At 39.7% G+C, this 14131-nt stretch overlaps 1 protein-coding gene across 5 annotated transcripts in view; it reads right to left on the bottom strand.

Moving 5' to 3' along the window:
- MKLN1 (muskelin 1) overlaps positions 1-14131 on the bottom strand; it is a 346539-nt gene that overhangs the window by 79119 nt on the left and 253289 nt on the right. For all 5 annotated transcript variants that reach the window (XM_056123894.1, XM_056123893.1, XM_056123892.1 and 2 more), the window contains 2 exons: positions 5451-5560; positions 1985-2177 (listed from right to left, as the gene is read on the bottom strand). In XM_056123894.1, the coding sequence (XP_055979869.1) occupies positions 1985-2177; positions 5451-5560 (303 nt within the window). The remainder of the gene's footprint in view (positions 1-1984; positions 2178-5450; positions 5561-14131) is intronic.

Genomic DNA, 14131 nt, shown 5'->3' on the forward strand with positions numbered 1-14131 from the left:
CAGCATAAAGATTTATGAAACCCAGGCAGCACTGCAAAAGACTACGATTCTTCTTTTTTCCTATATAAGATGCACTAAATTTCCTCCCAGTTTCATACTGAGCATTAAGCCATTTTTACTCACACTCTAACTGATGTTATGTGGCATTTCTCCTCCCATCAACAATTTCTCCAACAATTCTGACATAAACTGTGTCCGAAAACTCAATTCTGACACAAATCTGTTATGTGTTAATATCAGATCCCACAAGTAAAAGAGTTTGATCCCATAGGAATCACCCTACTTTTAAGTCTCGCACTTCTGACCTAGTATTTCCCGCCCATAAATGTAGAGTGGGAAAATGTGCGAAAAGTGATGGAGGCAGAATCTCCTGACCCGGCGCCAGGCTGTCTTCACTGGGGCACCTCGACGGGGGACGGGTTGAGTCTCCCTCCCCACCCCAAGCAGAGCCCCAGCATCCGAAAACCCCCAGAACCCAACTGCCGCCATGCTCAAGGCCACTCTCAAATGAGCCTCAACAAAGAGGGAAGCAGCAGAAAAAACCCAGGAACGTGGGTCCCCTGAGATCTCCAAGCCTGCTCAGATCAGGACTCGGCCTCCTCCCTGCAACTCCCCAGTTTTCTAGTAGCTTGGCAGTCACACCCACCAACTGCCCCTGGCACCATGTAATCTCATCAACGGCCAAGACCCAGGGGCTATAAACTAAAGCTCCCTAAAGCGACACAGAATTTCGCGGCTGCATTCACGGCAGCACAACCTCTTATACTCTGGCCCACTTACGTACCAAAAGAAGAACACATCTGTTCAGTTTTAACATACTTGCTTATACTCTCTCATATACTGGCTTAAATGGCTCCAGAATGAAATACAGCAACCTTCACACACTTCCCTCTAATTGTGGGGGGAAGGTGCTTGGTGGTGGGATTGGTGTTTGAATATTATCTGTAACGAACTACTCATTACAGTTTCAATCCTCTAATCGCATGGCTTGGTTGTTCTGGAAGCCTGAAGCTCAGCAGAGCCCCCAGTGAACTCAGCTCACATTCACAGTCCACAGGTTGCAAGGTCAGAGGGGCTGCAGGCTAGCAACAGGACAATCTCGTGTTCTAAACAACCCTATCACAAGCAGCACTGATTCTCTTCTGTCCCCACCAAAAAGGGTGAAGGAGATTTTCAATGTCCTAAAAAACAACAAAGAGCGCTTTCATAAAAATAAAAAATCACACAGCAACTTTAATAACCAAATGGATGGATGTCATCTTCTGAGACAATTACCTTGGGAGATTACTTCATATTAATACATTTCTTTCAGTCTATCAGTCCCAAGAAAAATCACCAATTACAGAGCATTCAAACCACAGCAAAGATGATTCTAATATGAATCTCATCATTCCTAATAGTCTTCTAATAACAATTTTTTAAATATACCTAACATCCCCTTTCACCAAAGGACATCATTTTAGGAAATGGTAATTTCCTACCAACAAAAATATGTAAAAGTGTAGGCCAATGATACCAAAAATAAAAGCTTTTTCTAATGTGGTTTAGTGCTAGTGAATGTTAGCATCTGTAAATGTGTGCATTCCTAAGATGATAATTTATATTTTATATGTAGGTATGCTTTTTTTTTTTAAGTCTAGTCCATTATGGACTTAATCCAAGAAACTAGAAAACTTTTAGAGTTAAAAAAAAAAAAAGGCAGGGGAGGGAGGGAGGTCGAAGGAGAACCTAGCACAATAAAGGTTAATAGTCCTTTAAAAATATATTCTTGGGTGGCCAGAGAAACAATACAGAGGTTAGGGAGCTTGCTTTGCACCTCTGCGATCCAGGTTGGATCCTTTACGGTCCCTCAAATCACTGACAGTGATCTCTGAGAAGACACAGAAATAAGCCCTGAGCACAGCCTGGTAAAACACACACACACACACAATTTTGTGTGTGCTTCAGATCATTCTCATACCTAGTCTATGTTTATGAAACATACCATTTACAGCCTTTTCAATCAATTCTTCACAAGCATCAAAATCACCCTTCAAAACCAGTTTATCATGCAGATCTGTTAACATAGGATGTTCCAGAGCAATCTTGGTTTTCTTTTGCAATGATTCAAAGGCCTCTGTATAGTTGTGTTGCCTGAAGTGTTTGAGGCAAAGACGAATGGCTTCCTGTTCACGGTACTACTGGAACACAAGAGAAAGTAAGAAAAAAAAAAGAGTCTGCTTAGTTATTACTGTATAAAACAGTGACAACTAACCTATAGTGAGCACTTACTGTGTGCTTATCGTTGTTCTACTCTATTGACAATTATCATTATTGCTTCCACTTTTAAATGACAAAACTGAAACTCAGTCACTTATAATAAAAAGCCAAAGATTACAAAGTATGTATCAGAAAGATGTGGAACATATAAAGTTATAAATGCATGTTCATCATAAAGAGGAAACCAAACCAAATTCAAGAAACCAATTTTCCAAAAAGCAAAAACAGATCCATTTATCAAAGCCCAGTTCAGATGATAAAAACGTTAACTTCCATCTTTTACTGATCATATTGCAATGTACTAAAAGCAGAGAAACCATTAAGTAATACATATAAATTAAACCACTGCTTTCTGTTCTTGGTTTTTAGTAATAATTAGTTTTCACTTGACTGACTAAAATCAAATTCTAATGCATTTCAAATCCAAACCTGTTTGTGAACCAAAGACATCAAAAAGTGACTACTAATTCTATCATTTGGGGGCCAGAGTGATAGGACAACAGGTAGGGCACTTCCCTTGCCAGTGGCCAACTCAGGTTTGATCCCCTAGACCATATATGGTCCCTCCTGCTCTGCCAGAAGTGATCTCTGAGAACAGAACCAGGAATAAGCCATAAGCACTGCCAAAACCTTTTAAAAAATTTAAATTAAAATGTTTTTAAAGCCTGGTCTAAAACTTATCTATTAAACAGCCACAAAGTAAAATTTTCAATGCAATAAAACTCAATTAGGTCTCTGCCCTAATATAATGAATACCCAAAGTAATAAGCTCACAGATATTTTTAAAACAAAATAACTTCAAGAACGTTACAGATTAACAAATCTCTTAAGTACATATATAATAAAAAGTAATAAAACTGTAATCAAATTGTTGACACAGCAGTAACCATGACAATCAAAAATATGATTTATTGAAAAGCATATTTTAATAAAGCAAGAAAATAAAACAGAACCTCGTAAGAAAATTTACAGATTAGAAACACAAACCACTTTACAGTTGGCTGAATTTTTTATTAGTAAAAAGTTGACTTTTTAAAATCAGAAACAGGTTATCAAAACATTTTTCCTGGAGTACTCTAGTTGAGAATTTTTCCCTCATCAAAAACTGAAGAATAAATCTATATTCAAACTAACATTATATTAATAGTTTCTTACTCATGGTTTCTAAAGAGTTACCAGAATCTAGATTTATCACACTCATTTTTTTTTTTTTTGGATTTTTAGGTCACACCCAGCGATGCACAGGGGTTACTCCGGGCTCTGCACTCAGAAATTACCCCTGGAGGTGCTCAGGAGAACCATATGGGACGCTGGGAATCGAACTCAGTCTACCCGCTGTGCTATCAATCTAGCCCCTATCATAGACTCTTATGTATTCTAGATAGTGCAATTAAAACCCTATTAAGTACTTTTTAAAAATAGACTTTAGACGAGTCTATTCTAAACAGCATTCACATTATAAACATTCTGTCAAGCCCTAAAAATTCACAGTACAAGAGGATTTACAAAACAGCAGAATTTCAATGCTTGACACAGGAAACTTAAAGAGGGTAAAAAGACTTGAATTTCTGGAGAAAGGATTCAAAAGCAAATGAGGGTGAATAATTTCTGCAGGGCCACACTGGGTGGCGCTCAGGGCGCTGAGGAGACTGGGTCCTGCAGGGAGGCTGGGACACAGACAGAGCTCAGCTGGTGCTGCAGTGCCGGGTGCCAGGATCAACCCCGAGGCCACACCCAGTCAGTCTTCTTCTCCACCTCTTCCTACCAGTCACGTCCCAGACCCAAGGCTATACAATCTTAATTTCTCTAACAAAATTTCTTCCTGGGGGGAGGTAAAATTCGCAGCTCTCTACTATTTCAGAGATCTGCTTGAGTTTATTAAAGAAACATTCACATATCACAGGCTATAAGGAAAATGTTAATCAAGCATGAGAAAAGCCGAATCATTTTTTGAAGTAAGAACGGAGAGAACTCACAAGATTTTAAGTACATACTATGCATCTGGAGCGATAAGCACAGCAGGTAGTGCGTTTGCCTTGCACGCGGCCGACCCGGGTTCAATTCTTCAGTCCCTCTTGGAAAGCCCGGCAAGCTACCAAGAGTATCCCACCTGCACAGCAGAGCCTGGCAAGCTCCCCGTGGCATATTCGACATGCCAAAAACAATAACAAGTCTCACAATGGAGACGTTACTGGTGCCCGCTTGAGCAAATCGATGAACAATGGGAGGACAGTGCTACAGTGCTACTATGCATCTATTATGTGCATAAAACGTGAAAGTTATCTGGGGTGTAAGTTCAAAGGGTTGGAGCATCTGCTTTGCAAGTGGGAGGTCCAGATTGGATCCCAGGCACTGCCAGTCCCCTGTGTATGGAAGGAGTGACCCCAAGCAACAGGCCAAGAATAGCCCCCAGTACTGCCAAGTGTGGTCCAAAAACTACATATAAACAACAAGAAAAGGCGGGGGAGGGAGGCTATTAAAGAAATATCACAGTAAATAGGCTGCTTGCCCCAGCACATTTGGTTCCCTGAGACCAGGAGTGATCCCTGAGGACAGCCAGGAGCAGCCCAAAGACCAGAACAAACAACAACAAAAGAGGTCCAACAATGACCTTTAATATTTTAAAATTTCCGTCTTTACTGTGAAATAATTTATCTGATATTCAAAAAATACAAAAAAAAACCCTCCCCAATAGCCATCATCTATTCTAAACTAAATAAAATCAAATGCCAAAAATAAATTAGCCAAATAGAAACTAAATTGATCAGAAAAGAGTTGAACACCCATATTAAAAAAAAAAATCTCTGAAAGAAGCTAGAGTCTATTGCTTCCAATATCTGGGTAGATCAGTGCACCTACTAGCAAATAAAGTGATAATGAGACCAAAGTCTTATCATCTCACTGATAAAAATAGTGAAGATTCATTTAAATCTATCAAAATCAAAGATGAAACAGAACAAAGAGATCTTCAGAAAGACTGAAATATGTACCTTTATCAGAGTAGCAATGATTAAATAAAGTGCAAAGATGTGTAGAAGCTAATAGAATGTAAATAGTAAATGGTATCTGGCTGAACATTATAAGTATTCCTATTCTCAGTATTTTTAATTATTTAAGCTAGAAATTGATACAATCTTTCCTTTCTAGGCATTAAAAATAATAAAATTAGGATTTTAAAAATATAGTCCTACCTTGCTATACCAGTTGAGACAGGGTTGTACTACATCAGGATCATCAATGCCACTAAGTTCAACATACCAGATGCTAAAGTTAAAGCTGGGTCCCCAGGATAAGAGTGGAACTTGAGGGGGAAAAGGGAAGAAGAAAAAGGGGAAAAAAATTAACAAGGTTCAAATAAAACTTTCACAAAGCAAAATCACTATTCATACCTATTAAAATTTATTCAACAAATTTTCTGCATACATTCTATACACCTAGCACAATGCTAGGAATGAACTGATCACAAACAAAAAAAAATAATACAGAACATCATAAAGTTTCTTTAGTTACAAGAAGTGTAAGGTACACTGAAAGCGATCACATTATTTCCTCTTTAAGAAAGAGAAAAAAAGAAAAGATCGAGGCTCTATATAACTTAGCAGGCCAATTTTATTTGCCCAGGGACCAGAGAGATAGTACAGAGGGCAGAGTGCCTGCATGCAGCCAAGCTGGGTTCAACCCCTGACACCATATATGGTCCACTGGGTACTGCCAAGAGTGGTCCCTGAGCACAGAGACAGGACTAAGCCCTGAGCACAATCAAATGTGGCCCCAAACCCCCCAAAAATGTAGTTTTACCAGCCCATAAGAAACATGATTGCTAGTTTCCTATTATTGCTATTAATTTCTGTCTTAATACTTAACACTTTTAAAACACACCTTTTGGGGACTAGAGTGACAGTGCTCTCCCTGTAGGAAGCTGACCCAAGTTCGATTCCCAACACCACCTATTGCTCCTCCAAGCGACAGCATGACTGATCCCTGAGCGTCCCACTCCCTGAGCACAGAGCCAGAAGTAAACCCTGAGTACTACCAGTTATGTCCCCTGCAAATTAAAAAAAAATCCACCCCTCTCCAAAAAAAACCCCCCAAACCCACATATACCTTCAGACCAGAGAGACAGCCACGCATTAAGGCACCTGCCTTGCATGAGACTGACCCTGGTTCAATCCCTGGAACTACACGATTCCCCAAGCACTGCCAGGAGCAGGTATGCAGGCCCCTGAGCACCACTGGACAATGGTAGCCTGGGAATCCCAGCAGGGCAGAATCCTAGCAGCACTGCAGCCTCTAGTCCTCACAATGAACCACAGGCCTGGTTGGCAAAGAATCACTAGGACAGTCTGGGAGACCCTTCCCAAAAGCAAACCTTTTAAAAGAAAATAGAACACTTCTCTACAGAGGACTACCATCAGGGCACCCCCAAAGTTAGTATTCATCCTAGATTTCTAAATATTCCTGCGGACCCATTCAATCTAGCCAGATCGAAAACTTCTCTATAGTCTATGCAACTGCCCAGGCTACAAACATTCAAAATTCCGAAGAAATTCAGTGTGCCCAAATTCCATCTCTATCCAAAACTAGGACTCCCGGGATCCTTCTCAGATTCAGTACCTCCTTCTGTCTCCACCTCAACTTGCTAATTTCTTCATTCAGCTGTGAATGAAGATGTAAACCCTCCATGTCATCTAAAAATAGTATCTACACTCACCCCATCCCCCTTTATGCACTCTGATCTGATCTCCCAAGGAGGCGGCTTTCCCTTTCAAACCTTTATTCTGTATTCTCAAATCTTATCTCCCAATTAATGACTCTTAGTAACTTTTTCTCTTACTCAGTCTTATGTGAAACCAAACTTCCTCCTAAGGCCAATTCAACTTCCACACCAAGCCCAAACCAAGTCCAGCAACGAAATCACTCCAGTATGAACTCTGCCTTTTTGTGTGCCACAATCTTCTTTTTGCCTCTTCAGTGAAACTGGAAACCTAATCTTCCTCATTTTTCAGTGCATAATGGAAAACACATAAATTATAGAGTAAACCAATTGCACTAAAATATAATTACAAAAACTACTCATAAAATTATGACATAGGGCTGGAGCAAGAATACAGTGGGTAAAGCTCTTGTTACCTTGTATACAGCCCACCCGGTTTCAATCCCCAGAATCTCATATTGTCCCCTGACTACCACCAGGAGTAATTTCTGAATGGGGAGCCAGGAGCCCCTCCTGAGCATCGGTGGGCATGGCCCAAAAACAAAACAAAAAAATATGTATGCTTTTTATTAACACTCAATAAGATCTAGAAACAGGTCTAATAATAATAATAATAATTTCAAAGATACGAATTTGCTATACTGGAATGTGATGAAGAACAATTTTTAATGAATGATAAGCCATGAAAATTGTTGTAACTTACAACTATTAAGAGTTGCTCCCAATGGTGATAACTGAAAGAAATTCTAAATACTTTAGAGGTAAAAAAATGTAAAAATGTAACTCTTTCTCCATCAAATTCAGGAAGCTATTAAATAAACCCTACAAAGTCCTATACAAAAACTCAAAAATACATTTACGTCTCGAAGGAAATGAGTTTTGCTTGGTAATATTAATAATTGAGGAAAGAAGTGAGACTTCCTCAGGACTTCACAAATCTAAAGAAATAAAACATAAATATTACAAAATATGAGAGCTCAATCTTCAGAAGTAAACTTCTGACAGAGTCAGGTTCAGGTTCATGCAAAGTATGTTCCCCTTAACCCTACGCTTTCTCCCCAGTCCCCCACCCCCACATATATATCACTCACACACATATATTTATTAAAGCACCATGAGTTACAAAGTTATTCATAACTTTTTCCCCCTTTTTGGGGGGTGTGGCATGGGGATCACACCTGGCGATGCTCAGGGGTTACTCCTAGCTCTGCACTCAGGAATAAGTACTCCTGGAAGTGCTCGGGGAACCATATGGGATGCAGGGGAATCAAATCTGGGTTGGCCGTGTGCAAGGCAAATGTCCTACCAGCTGTACTACTGCTCAGGCCCCCGTAATTGAGTTTTTGACATACAACGTTCCATCACCAATTTTGTTACCAGTGTCAACTTTCCTCCAGAGTTCCCAGGTTCCCTCTCCTACCCCTCAGCCCCCAAGACCCAGTCTGCCATCTCGACAGGCACCTTTCAAGTTTGGTTTATTAAAGTCTGCGTCTCTTGACTTCAGTGTCATTTGACTTTGTGGTTTGGCTATTTAACTCTATCATTCCTTAATACCACAGATGTACGTGAATCCCCTTGACCTTTGCTCCTGTTGCTTCTATCTCTCTTGTCCCTTTACCCTTCACCTTATTTCTTTCCTTTTTCCTCCCTATACTCTGGGGCCAAGAGTCATCTAGGCATTCCCTCCCTTAAACCACTGCAATTCCTCACCCAATTACTCCAAATGCCACATTCAAGTGATATCATCCTGTGTTTGTTCTTCTCCTGGCTTACTTACTGCATTAATATACCTTCCAGTTCCATCCATGTTGCAGCTAACTGCATGATTTCACCATTCCTTACAGGTGCATGGCATTCCATTGTGTATGCATACCACATCTTCATGCTCTACTATCTGTTGTTGGACATACAGGTAGATTCAAAGTCTCAGCTATTGTACTGAATGCTGCAATGAATAATGGTGTCCATATGTCCTTTTGAATGAATTTTTTTCTATCCTGGGGTAGATACCCAAAAGTGCAATTGTTGGGTCATATAGCAACTTAATTTTAAGTTTACTGAGACTCTCCATACTGTTTTTCATAGTTGGTGGTTGAAACAGACAACAATCCCACCAGCAGTGGATGAAGTTCCATTTTCCACCACATCCCCACCAAGAGATTGTTCCCTGTATTTTTGGTATATACCATTCTAACTGGTGTGAGATGGTATCTCATTGTTGTCTTGATTTGGATTTTCCTAATAAGTGACAGTGAGCATTTTTTTCATGTGCCTCTAGGCCAGTAAGAAGTCCTTGTTTATTTCCTCTTTCCATTTTTTGATGGGGTTTTTGGGTTGTTTGTTTCTGATCTTTGTCAGACTTTATCTATCTTGGATATCATCCCTTTATCTGATGCACTGACCACAAATTTTTTAGTCCACACTTCTTTTACCATGCAGACACTCCTTAATTTGCTGTAGTCCTACTTGTTTGTCTTTGATTCTGTCATGTTTGACAGTAGCACTGTATCACTGAAGGCACTTTTGAGGTTCAGCTCTTGGAGTGTTCTGCCTATATTTTTCTCAATATATTTAATAGATTCTGGTCTGACCTCAAAGTTTTTGATGTACTTTGAAATGACTTTTGTGTGTGGTGTGATTTACAGATCCAATTTTAATTTTTCACACATGGGTATCCAGTTTTGCCAGCATCATTTGTTGAAGAGGCTTTACTCCATTTCATGCTATCAGATCCTCTGTCAAAAATTAGTTGAGCATATATGTGAGGTTCTGTCCTTGGATATTCTATGCTGACCCACTGGTCATAAGTCTATTCTCATAACAATACCATGTTGTTTTGATCACTATGACTCTGTAATAGAGTTTCAAGTTAGGTAATGAGATACCCGCCAGTTTCTTATTTCACTATGATTTTGGCTATTCAGGGTCTTTTATGATTCTATACAAACTGTATTATGGACTGTTCTAAGTCCTTGAAGAATGTCTTCTGAATTTGGATAGGGACTGCATTAGCTCTGTATAGAAGTTTAGGTAGGATGATCATTTTGACAACAGTGATTATTCCTATCCAAGAATATGGAATATTTTTTGTTTAAGGCCTTCTATTATTTTCTTAAGCCTTTTTCAGTTTTCATGGTATATAGACTGCCTACCTCTTTTGTTGATTCTTAGGAAGATACTTGATGTTCTTAGACATTATTTCGAATGGGACAGCACAGCGGGAGGGCATTTGCCTTGTGCGCGGTCGACCCTACTGACCCAGGATCAATTTCTCTACCCCTCTTGGAGAGCCCGGCAAGCTGAGTGTCTCACCCTCACAGCAAAGCCCAGCAAGCTACCCGTGACTTATTCGATATGCACAGTAACAACACAGTAACAAGTCTCACAATGGAGACGTTACTGGGCCCGCTGGAAAAAATCGATGAATGGGAGGACACTGACAGTTGGATTTGGTTTGCTAAGATTTTTTAATTTAAAATTTTTATTTTTATGCTTTTATTTTCCTCAATTGAATCAGTGAAAAATACAGTTACAAGACTGTTCATGACTGGTTTGAGTCATAGAATGTTCCAACAGTTGTTCGTTCACCAATGTACATTTCCCACCAACAAGCCCTCAGTCTCCCTCCTGCTTCCCCCCCCCCCCATGGCAGGTGTGCGCTTCCCCCCGCCGCCCCCCCCCCCACCCCGTGTCTCTGTCCGTGTCTCTCTCTCCTTCCCCTCTTTTTTGGGCCTTATGGTTTGCAGTACAGATCACTAAAAGGTTATCGGGTATATTCCTTGAAGGTCTGCTAAGATTTTGTTGTGAATCTTGGCATCAATTTCATCTAGGAGATGCTCTGAAGTTTGCTTTGGGTATCAGTGCAATGGTAGCTTTGTAGAAGATGTTAGGAAGGATTTGTTTCTTCAATATTTTGGAAGAACTTAAGGATCAACAGCAGTAAGTCTTTTCTGAAGGTTTAATAAAACTCACTAGTAAACCTGTCTTGATCAGAACTTTTGTTCCGGGGGAGATTCTTAATTATTGTTTCAGTTTCCTTGTTTGTGACTGGCCTGTTCCAGCTTCCTATTTCCTCTTTGTTCAATTTTGGGAGATTACATGTTATAAGAATCTGTCCATATTTTCCTAGGTTCTCCAACTTAACAGATTAGAGCTGTCATTAGGTAGTGAGCTCTCATTCTGTCTTGAATTTCTGAGGGTTCTGGTTTTAATTTCTCCCCTTTAATTTCTGATCCCATTTATGAGATCAGTTACTACTTTGAAGAACCAGCTTCTGGTTTCATTGATTTTTTTGTATTGTTTTCTTGGTTTCCGTACCAGTGATTTCTGCTCTGATTTTTACTACTTCCTTCCTTCTCTGAACTTCGGATTCATTTGTTGTTGGTTCTCCTGATGTCTGATATGCATTTCAGTTGCTGATGTTATCTTTTTCTTCTTTCCTAGTGTAGGCCTATATTGTTATGAGTTCCCCTCTACATGTGGTTTTTGCTATGCCCCACAGATTTTGATAACTTGCTTCTTTATTATCACTAGTCTCAAGGATTTTTAAAAATCTCTTCTTTGATTTCCTCTCTAATCCAGCTCTTATTTAGTAGCATGCTGTTCAGTCTCCAGATGGCAAGAGTTTCTCTACATCTTCTTTTCATGATTAAATTCTCTCTATAGCATTGTGTTCTGACTGGATACTTGGTATGATTTTTATGTTTGTGAATTTATGTAGAGCACAGCGGGTAGGGCGTTTGCCTTGCACGCAGCCAACATGGCCGACCCGAGTTCAATTCCTCCGCCCCTCTTGGAGAGCCCGGCAAGCTACTGAGAGTATCTAGCCCGCATGGCAGAACCTGGCAAGCTCCCCGTGATGTATTCGATATGCCAGACACAGTAACAACAAAGTCTCCAATGGAGACGTTACTGGGCCCGCTCGAGCAAATCGATGATCAACGGGAGGGCCTTTACTTTACCTTTACTTACTCTTATGTCCTAATATATGATCTATCCTGGAGAATGTTCCACGTACACTAGAAAAGAATGTGTATTCAGCTTTTTGAGGAAGTAAGGCCCTGTATATATCCACTGGTTACAGCTTTTCTAGTTCTTCACTTGGTACTATTATGTCTTTAGGGACATTCTGTCTGGTTGATTGATCCAGTGGTGATGGGGAAGTGCTAAAGTTCCCCACTACTATTGTGTTTTCATCCATATGTTCACTTGTGAACAAAAGCATTATAAACTTGGCTGATTCAACGTTTGGTGCATATATGCTACTTAAAGTTATCACTGTTTGATCTATTGTTCCCTTAACTAATAAGTGGGGTTTATCCCTTCTTTAAGTTCTATATTTAGATTGAATGCTGTTTGGTCTGATATAAGTATGGCTGTCCCAGATTTTTAATGTTTACCTTTGGCCTGTCTGATGGTTGTCTATCCTTTCACTCTGAGCCTATCTATCCCATGATTTTTAGGTTTGTTTCCTATAAGCAGCAGATAGACGGATTCTGTTTCCTGATCCATTCCACCATTCTCTGTCTTTTGATGGGACAGCTGAGTTCATTGACAAAATCAGGTAAGTTATGAATATTAACGGCTGTCTTGTCATTTTACTGTGTGGGGTTGTTACTTCTAATACTGGCTGTTTGATTTATATAAATGGCCTTTCAGTATTTCTTTCGGGGTCAACTTAGTCACAGCAAATGCTGTGAGCTCTTGGTGTCTGAGAATGTTTTTATCCTTCCCTCCCATCTAAATGAGAGATTTTCAGGGTAATGGACTCCAGGTTGAAAGCTTTTTTTTTTTTTAAGTGAAGTTTGAATATGCCATTCCATTCTTTTCACTACTGTTGCATATGAGAGATCTGCTGTGATTCTTATGTTGTTTCCTTTATATTTAAGTTTTCTCTTTTATCTAGGAGCTTTCAGGAGTTTCTTCAGATTTTGCCATTTTGATTACTACATGTCTAGGTGTTAGTTATTTTTCTTGGTACTCTTGAGGCCTCTTTAATCTGTACATCAGTGCGCTCAGAGAGTGGGGTGGGGGGTTCTCAGCTATTCTCTCTTCCACCACTTGTTCTTCCTCTTTCCCATTTTCCTCTCCTTCTAGTATTCCTATAATTCAGAGATTATTCCTTGTGCTGTTATCCATATAGCACCTTACATTCTCTTCCATTCTAGTGTTGGATTTTTTTTTTTTTTGCTGCTTCCTGATAATGCTGACTTGTATTTTGTCTTCAAGTTTGTTTAAATGGTTCTCCACCTGTGCAATTCTGTTACTATGACTTGCTATTGTGTTCCTTAGTTCCTTCCGGCTCATCTTGTTTGGAATTGGTCATCCTCTGAATCAGTTCCTATTTGAGTTGGTAAAATTTCTCATCTAGTGGTTGCTTAATTTCACTGGCCAGTGATTGCTTAATTTCAACTGCCAATGTAATGAGTGTTGATTTCAGGTCCTCATCAACCAGACTTGAGAGTTTTAATGGGCTTGAGGTCTTCCCTGAGTTTCTATCGCTGTCTGAAACAGCAAGTTGAGTTCCTTAGTTTCCTTATCTTGTTCTTTGAGTTTTATGTGGACTAATGTTGGAGATTTAGATTTTGAGTTACCTAAGAACAGTTCTGTTCAGCTGTTTATACCAAAAAGGCTAATGATAACACCCGTTATCCATAATTGTTATCCAAATTATGTTCTTTACTAGGCAGTGCTATTAAGAGTACGACATGGGACTTTGAACTAGTCATTTCATTTAGTTAACTGCAATATATGACTGTATAAGGTCTTTGAAGTATGGTGGCTTCACCCACTGTCTTCAATATGAAGAGTGTGTACAGTAATAATCTCAGGTGGAGGCTAATGGGTTTGGAGAATTAGAGCTGATTTCATACAGCTCCAGACGTATCTAGACACTGGGGTAAGCGAGGAGGAGGACCTCATATATAAAACTAGCCTCTGCCAGGCATTTTCTGCTCTGGAAAAGCCCATCCTTTTTCTTAAACATCTCTCTCTCCCCCTCCCCCTCCCTCTCCCTTTCCCCTCCCTCTCTCTCTCCCCGCCCTCATACTTAGGGAAATTTAAATAAAACTATTTTGCTTCATTTAAAAAATTAGCCTCTGCTAAAAGAACAAATAAATTTATTCTCCTTGTCTAGTTTATGAACTAATTCAATGAATA

Source organism: Sorex fumeus, unplaced genomic scaffold, assembly GCF_029834395.1.
Source record: "Sorex fumeus unplaced genomic scaffold, SorFum_2.1 ptg000048l, whole genome shotgun sequence".
Lineage (NCBI taxonomy): Eukaryota > Metazoa > Chordata > Mammalia > Eulipotyphla > Soricidae > Sorex > Sorex fumeus.